Source organism: Apodemus sylvaticus, chromosome X (assembly GCF_947179515.1).
Source record: "Apodemus sylvaticus chromosome X, mApoSyl1.1, whole genome shotgun sequence".
Classification (NCBI taxonomy): domain Eukaryota; kingdom Metazoa; phylum Chordata; class Mammalia; order Rodentia; family Muridae; genus Apodemus; species Apodemus sylvaticus.
The window spans coordinates 120807573-120819662 of NC_067495.1; the positions used below are offsets into that span (position 1 = coordinate 120807573).

The following is a 12090-nucleotide window of genomic DNA, read 5'->3' on the forward strand; positions in this document are numbered from 1 at the left end:
GAGGTGTAATAAGTTGATCCCAGTCAAGCAATTATAACAGCTTACCACAAAGGAAGTGTTCAATTAGTGACAGTTTTAGAGTTATCATTTTTACTACTCTACTGCTATGGGTGCTATTCTGAAGTATTAATATTCTGTGCAATGAAGTTATTTTCAGAGTCAGATAAGTCTATGACATGTTTAAAATTTTGAATATATCAAGCACAAAAAAATATGAAATATCTGAATTCTTAATCCAAGTACATTGTATACTTTTAGCATTCGGAAAGGTGACACATTCTTTTCTGACTCATACTGTAGTGTTTATCTCTTCTGATTAAAAAGAGAAATTTTAGGAGATGCAATTGTAAGGAAGTAACTATTAGAAAATATCTGTTGTAAGGCAAATGTTCCCATCTAAAAAGTGAAACTGAATATATTTGACTATGTTTTAGGTATCCAGGACCAACAATTGCAGACTTAAAGATAATCAAGTATTTTTAAAATAATTAATCAATAAATAGTACTTTACTTATCAAAACACTTGGCAGAATTCTCAGATTATATTCCCATAAACAGCTGAATTTTCCCTGTGCTAAGAAAAAGGGGGTTATCTTGGGACACCGGAATTTGAATTTTACCACAGAATCATAGTACATGCAGAGAAGACCTTGACTTGTCAGTTTTCAGCTCAGAACTGTCCTCTTCCCACAGAGCCTGGAGATGTGCCAGGCTCCTACATTTCTTCTTTACTTTCTAGCAGAGTGGGCGCTCACTCTGAGATTTTATGGGCATGGAAAAGCATAGCCTAACCAGGATGGAACTTTTCTCCAAGGCAGAACTATACAGAGCATGATGTGGCAATATTTTATAAATCCTATGGAGCAGATTTGAATTTCCTTTTTTTTTTTAATTTATTTTCTACATTTTTTGTTTACATTCCAAATGATTTCCCCTTTCCCGGTTACCCACCCCCCATAAGTCCCATAAGCCCTCTTCCCTCTGCCCATTCCCAGATCAACCCCCTCCCACTTCTCTGTCCTGGTACTCCCCCTACATTGCTGCATCAAGCCTTTCCAGGACCAGGGCCTCCCTCTCCTTTCTTCTTCTTGGAAATCATTTGATATGTTAATTGTGTCTTGGGTATTCAGAGCTTATAGGCTAATATCCACTTATCAGTGACTGCATTCCATGTGTGTTCTTTTGTGATTGGGTTACCTCACTTAGGATGATATTTTCCAGTTGCATCCATTTGCCTAAGAATTTTATGAATTCATTGTTTCTAATTGCTGAGTAGTATTCCATTGTATAAATATACCACATTTTCTGTATCCATTCCCCCATTGAGGGACATCTGGGTTCTTTCCAGCTTCTGGCTATTATAAATAAGGCTGCTATGAACATAGTGGAGCATGTGTCCTTATTGCATGCCAGGAATCCTCTGGGTATATGCCCAGGAGAGGTATAACAGGGTTCTCCGGAATTGTCACGACCAGTTTTCTGAGGAACCGCCAGACTGATTTCCAGAGTGTCTGGAGTCTAACTTCTTGAGTTCTTTGTATATATTGGATATTAGCCCTCTGTCAGATGTAGGCTTGATGAAGATCTTTTCCCAATTTGTTGGTTGCTGTCTTGTCCAATTGACAGTGTCCTTTGCCTTACAGAAACTTTGTAATTTTATGAGGTCCCATTTGTCAATTCTTGATCTTAGAGCATAAGCTATTGGTGTTCTGTTCAGGAACTTTTCCCCTATGCCCATGTCCTCAAGGGTCTTCCCCAGTTTCTTTTCTATTAGTTTCAGTGTGTCTTGTTTTATGTGGAGGTCCTTGATCCACTTGGAGTTACAAGGAGATAAGAATGGATCGATTTGCATTCTTCTGCATGCTGACCTCCAGTTGAACCAGCACCATTTGTTAAAAAGGCTATCTTTTTTCCACTGGATGGTTTTAGCTCCTTTGTCGAAGATCAAGTGACCATAGATCATACTAACCTCCAGCAATACCGCAAAGGAAGTGAATCCAAGTCTTAATCACAAGCCATTACTGAGCATCCATTGCCTTCTGACTGCCCACAGTCCCTCTCCATAAGTAGCACTTATGATGGAGGGACATAACTTACAACTCTGATTATACCTAAAACTTTTATAAAACGCTGGGACTTGGGCCCAATTCCCACAATTCCAATCTAACTTGTCTAGGGGAGACTCTAGGGAAGGATTTTGTCTTGTTTTGCTGTCTTTTATTTGTAGGTTTGGTTTTGTTGTTGCTGGGTTGTGCTGTGCTGTTGATGGACAAAATTGAAAATTGCTGGTGAATAGCAATGTTCATTTCTCAGTTTGTACATTCATCACTTGCAACAGAATCACCTATGATGCCTGTGAATCACATACTCTTGGGCATGCAGAAATCCTAACTGTATTTTACGAAGACTCCCTTCCCCCAATGCCAATGAACATTAATATTGCCAATTTTTTTCATTTTACAATTTATCAACTGTGTTGATATTCCCTAATAATTGAATTAAAATGTTGAAGAAAAGTAATTCTTGTTATTAAAACATACTCACCACTTTCCTAATAATTGAATACTGTTACACCAATTTGTGATGATTTGATCAAGGCTTCTAAAGACCACATAGAAGGAAGTTTCAACAGTAAGAAATCTATGGCAGAAACCCAGTGGTGGTTCATGCCTATAATCCCAGCACTCAGGAATCAGAGGCAGGCAGATCTCTGAGTATGAGGCTAGCCTGATCTATAGAGTTCCAGGATAGCCAGAGCTATTAACACAGAAAAACCCTGTCTTGAAAAAAATAAAAAAAAAAAAGAAGAGGAAATCTATGATAGGATATAATGGGCTTCTTTGTCTCAGGATTTAAAAAGGAAAGAAGAGAAGGAACAGTGTTTTAGTACCTCCCAAAAACTGTATGATGAAGGGGGTTCCTACTTCACATAGGCCTGTTCCCAGTAGCTAAGAGTCTTGTATGAACAGAAAATATTTTGACCTCTTGATACTTACTAACCATTTATGTGAAGATGAGAAGAAACCATTCCATTTGGCACTATGCCTTGTGGTGAATGACTATACAAAACAGCCATGTCTACATTAATTTATAGACCTCAAGCTAACAGTGCTAATTTGTCACTATCTTCCCACTTCCCTTTAAATATAAAAAGATTGTTGATCCTGTATTTTGCATTACATGACTTTATGTCACTTGTTCCCTAAATTGACTACACAGATACTCACCTGTGCAGTATTAAAAAGTCCAGATATCTAGGTTTTCCCACCCGAGCTTCAATTTAATTGATATTGGGTAGACAGTGTTTAATCTTCTGTATGTGTACCCAGAAAAGGTCACAGAAAGCAAATGGACCATGTAAAATTATAAGTGAGAAGTGGTAAAAGAAAGGTTTTTTATGTGATTAAAATATTTTATTCTAAATTTGTGCTAGTTTTGAATCACTGAGACAAAATACCAACTTCAAGGAGGAAAGGTTTACTTTGGCTTGTGATCTCAGGACTTTTAGCCCATAAGTCCTTGGCCCCTTGCTTTGAGCATCTGCTGAGGCAATACATTATGGCAGGAGCTTGTGGTTGGTGAGACCTGTTCATGTCCTGGTGGCCAAGAATCAAGAGAGAGGAAAAGGGCTACGTCCCATTATTCCATTCAAGGCCATTATCTCCTGTGACCTAACTTTCTCAAGGTAAGCCCCATCTCTTAAAATATCCCATAGTACCACAGACAGACCAGCAGCCTAGCTTCCAGCATAGGACTGTTTGGGGAGAACTTTGAGATCTAGAGAAAACCTGGAAAGGCCTAAAGAGTCTTTACATGTCTCATCAACTTATGCCATCATGACATCGTGCTGTTAACGCATCACTTCTGGCTGAAGTTTGATTCCATTGTATCATCAACTTCACTCTTTCATCATCTATAATAAAAGAATGCTTTTCTATAAAGAAAGATTTTTCTCAATTATGGTGAACTTTTAAAACTGAGATCTGGGCCCTCTGGGTCTGGACTTCTTTTGTTTTGTCTTGTAGATCACTTTCTGGGCGCATTGTTGGAGGGGTTTGGTGGTTCTTCACCCTGATCATAATCTCTTCCTACACTGCAAACCTTGCTGCTTTCCTGACCGTGGAGAGGATGGTGTCCCCCATAGAGAGTGCTGAAGATTTAGCCAAGCAGACTGAAATTGCATATGGGACCCTGGACTCTGGTTCAACAAAAGAATTTTTCAGAGTAAGTACTTTGCTGTTAATTCAGCCTGCTGGTTTTTTATTTCAGTTTCACAAAGACAAATTTGCAGCACTTTCAAGTGAAGCTTGTAGGAAACTTTATCAAAGGACAATGTCTTAAATACTGTTCTGCTGAGTTGTAATCAGATCCATTGTCCATTACACTCATGGAAGACATAACAGGTGACATGTTGAGATCACTGAATTTGAACTCCTAGAATTTAATCTCAACCCTGCTATAAAGCGAGTATTTGTTCTTGGGCAAGTCACTTAACTTCTTTAGGCTTTTGTCCTCTTACTTGAACTAGGGGATTGATCTAAATAATACCTCTTCTTTCTAGCACTTATAAAAGCAATGATGTTTTTGTCTCAGTAGTTCACACAAGTTAAATAATTAACTGTAAGGCTCTGACAGGTGATGGACTAGAAGAAATTATATATTCTATTTTAGACTTGCTTTTCTACTGAAATGTATTATAGTTGTTTCAAGTATATACATGATGATGATGTTTTCAAGATACTTTATAATTGTTTTCATTTCTTGAGTAGATTTGTTTCGTCTCCACCCTAAAGGCCAATTCTTATTAAGAAGGAAAGAGCAAGTTATTCCCTACCAAAACTTAGGAAAGATATGTAAAGTGCACTGCCATTGTTGATAACTAAAATTTTTAGGTGCACCAGCAAGAAGAAAGGGGAGCTTGATTTAAACTAGAAAATTGGTCCATTTCATATGCTGCCACTACCCTCTACTAAAGTCTCTATGAGTGATTGACACAGTGGAGCAAAAGTCACTTTAGTGTATATAGGAAAAGTTTTGTCACTCTCGCCAACCAATAAACATGTTACTGGATGGCAAGTGTAATTACTGACTTTATCTCAAAGGTCCAGAGTAAACAGATGTCTCTAAGCTGACTTGTTTTAATAAATCAGTAAGCAATCTATTTCATTGAGCTTTGTCATGAGATTTTTTTTTTAATGGAAGACTAGAAGGAGTGTATTTCTTGACTTTATAGCAATTAGCTAAAACCTGTTTTCACTCCCTGAAAGATGGGAGGTTTGTTCTGGGACCTTTTCAAGAATTCTCTATGTCTCAGGATAGTCATACCTCACTTTTACCACCTGTTTACAGAGCAGATCATTAACTAAGGTTAAAAACATCAAAATCATGTTACATTGGTGTCTCTTCCTTCTATGGCAGTCCCAGAAGCTTATTTAGGAACAGTACCTTGTCCCCTGAAATCACTCACATGTGTCAGAGTTGGAAGCCAGGGATTTCCATCTGTCATGTACTGAACACATAATCAGCTCCATGGAAATCTGATTTGGTATCAACCTTCAACAGAGCTTATGTTCACCATCCCAATAGGTATCTAGTCACAATATGAATTAATTGACCACTTAGGACACCAAAAAACCAAACAGACCCTCTAATAAGAGGTACTTGTTTTACAAGAAAGCATTTTTTCCCTTCAACAATGATACAAGATTAGGGAGGTGTGTGTTAAATGGTAATCAATACATGACATCAATTCCCATTAAGCTTTCAAAGTCCATCCATCCATACTGTTGGCAAAAGGAGCATTTCTAAGATTTGTTAGCAGGCCGGCTTGAAAACATGGCAATATAATCACTGTGCCCTGACTTCATCCCCCATGTACTTTGTGCGTGTATCTACTGGTCTAAAGGATGATGGTTTCATTAAAGAGCATCATATTGCAGTTGATTTGAATCAACATTCAGTTCTGAACAAAGTTACTGTCCCATTCTAGTCAGTTGGTTGACTCTAGTGTTCATAGGGACCTTTGCAGCCAGTGAATATTTCCTATGGAAATGGAGATGTTTTGAGAATCTGATTAGAAGCAGGCAGATGTAAGGAAGTGCAAATCATTTCTGATCCCCTAAACAACACTATTTTTCCCCAAGTAGTCACTAGTGACATCATTAAGACTGTAGGGTAGTCCAGAAAAGCACATAAAGGTTGTTGATCTATGAGTGAAACCAAACAGTGCAGAAAAGTCTTGACCTTTCAAGACTTCTTATACTGAAAATGTTCTGTGAATGTGGCAAAGAGAATGTTGAGTAGTCATACAATCAATGCACCCAGCCTACTGATCTCCAAGCCACTTTTTCTCTATCCCACCCCTCAGTGAACTCAATGCAGCAGAACAGACAATCTGCAAGAAGAAGGACTTAATGACCATAGTTATATCCCATCATCATCCCCTACTGATTGCAAAGTATCAAGTAAATTTTAATAATAGCCCCAACTTTTTTTAAAGAAAATGGAGTGCTCTGACAGTATGCCTTCCAGATTTTAGACTATGAAACAAGACCACATGAAGTATTAACAAACGCAATACGAGCTCATTTTCCCCCTTTTATTCAATACAAAAACCACAGGGATCACCTGGTAATAACATAAAACAGCCTAGGGCCAGCCCGCTATATGTTCCCAAATGAGAAAGAAATGAATTAAATTGAATTCTTCTCTAATTGCCCTGTAGACATTTTTTAACTCATCCTAGGCAAAACTGTCACTAAAATGATGATAGTTTCAAGTGATCCTTTTGTTTGTTCTATTTTCTAAGTTTTCCCTAGCTGTCACTTTACATTCACATAAAGTCCATGAAACAGTGGGAACTGTCCTACCAGGAAAGGCAGGAAGGAACTGAGCAACGTGCATGCAGGTGGAGGAGACATCTGGATTATTCCCAGACAGCAGCTCCCAAAGAAAAGTGGAGACACACGTACTAAAAACCAAGCTGACAGCTTTATTGTCACAGGCCAGAGAAATGCCATCATGATGTGCAAAGCTGAACCAAAACAATCATTCTCCACTCCTTTTTGGAAATTTAATCTGATACAGATTTGTGTGAAGTAGTTCTGTATAGAAGAGACAGTTCTAAAATCTCTGCCTTCAGACTTCCTCAAAATACCTTTTCCAGTATTTAGCAAGATTGCCATTAATACAGATTCAGGGCTAAAAGGAGGAAAATTTAAATGAAATGTTTAAGAAAGTGAATGTAAGAGCTGAGAAGATCAGTAAACTGCTTGCTGTGCAAACATGAGGACCTGAGTTCAATTTCCAGATCCTATATAAAAAGCCAGATGTGGTTGTATGCACCTGTAAGTCCAACACTGGAGAGGTAGAGACAGGAACCAGAAGCTCCCTGTCCAGCCAGAGTAGTCAATCAGTGAGAACCAGCTTTGATGAATGACTGTCTCAAAAAGTTAGGTGGGGAGCAATTGAAGAAGACACTCAGCACAGTGCATGCGTGCACATGCTCACATGCATACACACACACACACACACACCATATATACATAAATAAAAAAGGAAACAACTAAAATGAGTGGGTCCTTTCTTTTGTGCCCTGGGATAAACAAAATAACTGACCATTATTATTAGGAAACCATTGAGGGAACTTCTTTTTTCTGAGTAGAACACATTGTAAGCCCAACAAAACAATTACTTATGAATAAGGTTTTTGTCTTAAAACAACACCTATTGACTGTTTGGTTGTTTAAAAAAATTTCGATGCAGCAAATGAAAAATAGTGGTCTTTCCAAACTGGGGCAGGAATTAATCTGCTAATAATGCTTAAAGTCAGCTCCCACATTCAGAAACATACTAACACACACACACACACACACTTTCACTTGAACCCACATTTCTTCAGTATCTGCTGGTTATCTACAACGTGACTTTTAAAGTACATAAATAAAAGAGAAAATTCCTTCTGTGAGTACACCTATACCAAGTATGTTGACATTTTGATATGATTGGGAAAATATGCCATTAATCTTCTTGACTCCTTTTACGTTTCCTAATGTTAAATAGCACATCAAAATATGAAAATCTTTTTGTTAAATTTTCTGTCACTTAATATTATGATGCGAAGTTGTGACACACAATGTATCTGAGTGGATTCAACCTGATGTCATTAGTTTAAAAAACACAAGTTGGAATTGGTGGCATGTATCTGACATGCCAACACCCAGGAAGCTAGGGCAAGAGGATTACTGGTTTAAGACCATCCTAAGCAACACAACAAGCTCAAGTCCAACCTTGGCTACATAGATAGACATTGCTTCAAAAATGCTGCTAATGTCTGAGAATACAGTCAAGACAGATACAAAGGAACACATAACAAAAAATTAATTTCTGCCTTATGCTACATTAGATAGCAAAGGCCATGAGTAAACCTAGGTCAAGACTAGCGATGGAGAGACAGCCACAAGGTGAGGATGCTACGGACTCCAAAAAGAGACAGATAACATTAAGACAGCTATTGGGTTTTCCCATCCCTTAGCATCCATGGATTCACTCAGAGAGCTTCTTTGCCGGTAAGGAGCAGGTTATATAGAAAGAACAACGTCCAAAGAAGCAGGGATTGACTAAACAACTTAAGCTCACAACTCAAAGCATATCTAACATCTGTGTTCAAGAGACAGAGGAAACTGTGTCATAGAAGACAAGCTAATAATAATACTGTATGCTATGCTGCATTTTTTGTTCATCATTCTTTTAGTCATTCTCCCTTTGAGGTGTTCTTTTACCCAAGTTCCATACTAAGCACAGAGAAACCGCACATCTCTACAGACAAAATTGACATACCTTTTTATCATATCACCTGAAAATATCCACACAAGCTTCTCTACCATCGTTGAAGGTTATTTGGTGGTATAAACTGACTTAAATATGGATAGCTAGCATACTTATCTGAGTAGATGATCATCCCCGTCTCCCCCAGGGAAGCTGATTGCTACTTATTTTTCCAGCTCTCTGGCCCAAAGCAACATGTGCAATATGCTTATAGTAACTACAAACAGGGATACTAGTTCTCTATAAGAAGCCATTTATCCTCAACTTTATCTATCAACTTTCAAGACACTGTTGTATGTTACCATCCTCCATCCACACAACAGTCCTACAAAGGAATCATAACAGGAGTTATTTTATCTCTAACATAGTAGAGAAAACTGAGGCCTGGTGGCATTGTGACTTGCTGAGTGACACCCAGCTAATGAACAACAGCTGGAAGTCACACCTTAATACTCCAAGTACTCATTAAGCTCTGATTGATTTTCAGGAATCAGCCTCTACTGAACACCTGCTCAGCATCTGCATCATCTCCTTGGGTCTTTTCATTGCCTTCAAGTAGAGCTATCTTATCCTGGTGCAGTGGCACATGCCTACAAACCCAGCACTTGGGTGACTGAGGTCAGACTAGGCTATATATAGGATCCTGTGTCAGAATAAAACTATAAAAGGAGAAGCTATACTTAAGGAGGATTGTTTTTCTATGCTCTGACTGACCACTTCAAATGGATCCAAATTGGGGGTGGCAAAGAAAGGGAAGACATTTCTAAAACTCAAAGGAATGCTGTAAGCACAATAAATTCCTACCATTACATGATTTGTTATCCTCTCTAACATACTAAGACCTACATCGTGCATAGTGGATAAAACAGGATAGACCAACAGAACAAAACTGTTTTCAGTTCTATACCAACCAATCACTTCCCCATGTTTCCTTAGCATTCAAGTTTGCCAGTGGTACTAGTCCCTGCTCCCCTTTCATCATGAGGTGAGAGAATAATATCACCAAAAGAGCTTTAAAAGTATAAAAGGAGAGGCAGGCGGATTTCTGAGTTCGAGGCCAGCCTGGTCTACAGAGGGAGTTCCAGGACAGTCAGGGCTACACAGAGAAACCCTGTCTCGAAAACAAAACAAAACAAAACAAAAAAGTATGAAAGGTTCTATAAATCCCAGGACATAGTAAGAGAAGTCCCCAGGCAGGGCAAGTAAAATAAAGTCACTCCAGATAAATCTCTATACAGATCTGAGGGGTGTTTCTCAAAGGTTAAAGGAAATCTTCCACTGCTTTCTCAGTGGAAATGATGGAGTGTTTTCTTCCTACTCTTCTGAGATTGGGGGATGTTCATTTGTATCTCTTCCCCATCCTCCTGGTCTCACTCTTCTAATTATAAATTAGTACTGAATTCATCTGCTAGGCAGTCCACCATTAGCCATTCCTTTGTGGCCCACAGATTCAACAACTTCAGTGTGCAGATTTAGAGCTGCCCTTGAAGACCACCTAGAAACTTCAGGTGCTTTCAAGGTGGCACGCAGGCCATCTGCCCAAAGTTCCCAACCATATGGATGTTATTAGCCTATCTCTGTTCGCCCTCCCAGGTAACCTACTTGCTTATGAGAGCATTTCACAGCCCAGAAAGCCTAAGGGGGTTAGATCTCAGTTCTCCTTGTGGCTGCCAACTCTCTCTGACAGCATCAGGGTAATTAACATCACACAGGACTCCCAGATCTTTGCAAGAACTCTGAAAGGCTCTTCCCTAGAATTCCTCTCAGGAACTCACTTTCTGTTTTTCACCTGACAAAGTCAAATCATCCGATAGCCTTCCAGTTAAAGGAAAGAGGACCCATCTGTTCAATTAGGCCTTCCTTGGGTTCACCTGGCAAATGTACGCAGATTAATTATTTATAATTATTCCTTGTCACCATGTGGGGCCCTGAAGACTTGACTGTAAGGATCAATATTTCAGTATACTTAATCTATAACAATGAATTTGAATGCCTAGTTGCATTTCACTTTTGAAAGAGAAAAGACAAATATCTAACAAAACTTGTGATTGGGATTTATTTTTTTCTCAGAGCAAGCTACTATGTGACATTCCCTGGTCATATTCATTCCACTCATTCCTATCTTCTATGTTTTTCCCAGAGTAAATAAATACTAAGTGTCTACCATAGCAATGGAGGCACCAGGAAACATATATAGAATAATTTTAAGGACCACTAAGGGCTCTAAGGTACAATAGAGAATGACTTGTGATTAGATATAACTGTTTTAAGTGGAAGCCTGAGGGTGGAGAGGAAAAATTTCAGGAAAAGTCTTTCTCTAGAGTTAACATTTAATTTAAGAAGAGTAAGTCATGTGAAAATTTGACAGATGAGGATTTAAAACAGGGAAAAAAAACAGGAAAAATTCCAGAATGCTTTTTAGGAGACAAGAAGAAAATAAATTTTAATAGAAAATTTACAGAATCTGCTAATGTATTATGATAATTATGAATGAAAAGAGCTAGCCAAAGATGGATATTTACTTATATTTCTTTCCAATGGCCACTAATGAAATTTTAAATGCTATATTTTTAAGTGACATCAAATTGTATTAACAAAGGGCAAAAAGGCATACTAGAATTGAAGTATTAAACAAAGTTACATACTTAAAGAGAAAATTGTCTCTGCTGCAACCTTTGTTTTCATATTAGAAGTAATGTAGCATGTTAGTTGATCTATAATATCTGTACTTATTCAAGGGATATGGAGTTATAATCATATACATGTATGTAATGTATAAAGATTGAATCAGAGTAAATACATTTTCCATTGCCCTCAAATATGATCACTTTTGTGTGTCAGAAAACTTTAAACTCTTCTCATCTAGTTATTTTGAAATATATAAATAAAACATCAAAAATACTTCCCCAACCCCATGAACACTGTATTTTGATACCCATCACCCACCCTCTTGAATGAAACTGCTTATGTATATGAAAGGAATTTAGAAATTATTTCAAAAAGTTATCTGTAAAATATATTACTGCATTGAAGCAATTATAGTAGAAATCAATATATAGATTTCCAAAGGTAAAGTGAAAATCATTGCTTAAGTCAAAAATCCTCTAAGTTCTATCGTAGTTCTAATTTTATCATTTACATTTAATATGTGAAAATGAAGTTCATTAAAACAATACTCTCTGAAGAATTTTTACATTCTTTAAAATGAGTATGAAGAACTGACATTAAAAAGCAAAATCAATCTAAACTTTGAAAAATGGTATC

General features: G+C 37.7%; 1 protein-coding gene across 2 annotated transcripts in view; it reads left to right on the forward strand.

The window, feature by feature from the left end:
• The window catches only part of Gria3 (glutamate ionotropic receptor AMPA type subunit 3), a 277086-nt gene that overhangs the window by 216757 nt on the left and 48239 nt on the right, over positions 1-12090 (forward strand). For both annotated transcript variants that reach the window (XM_052171184.1, XM_052171185.1), the window contains exon 12: positions 4026-4224. In XM_052171184.1, coding sequence (XP_052027144.1) covers positions 4026-4224 — 199 coding nt within the window. The remainder of the gene's footprint in view (positions 1-4025; positions 4225-12090) is intronic.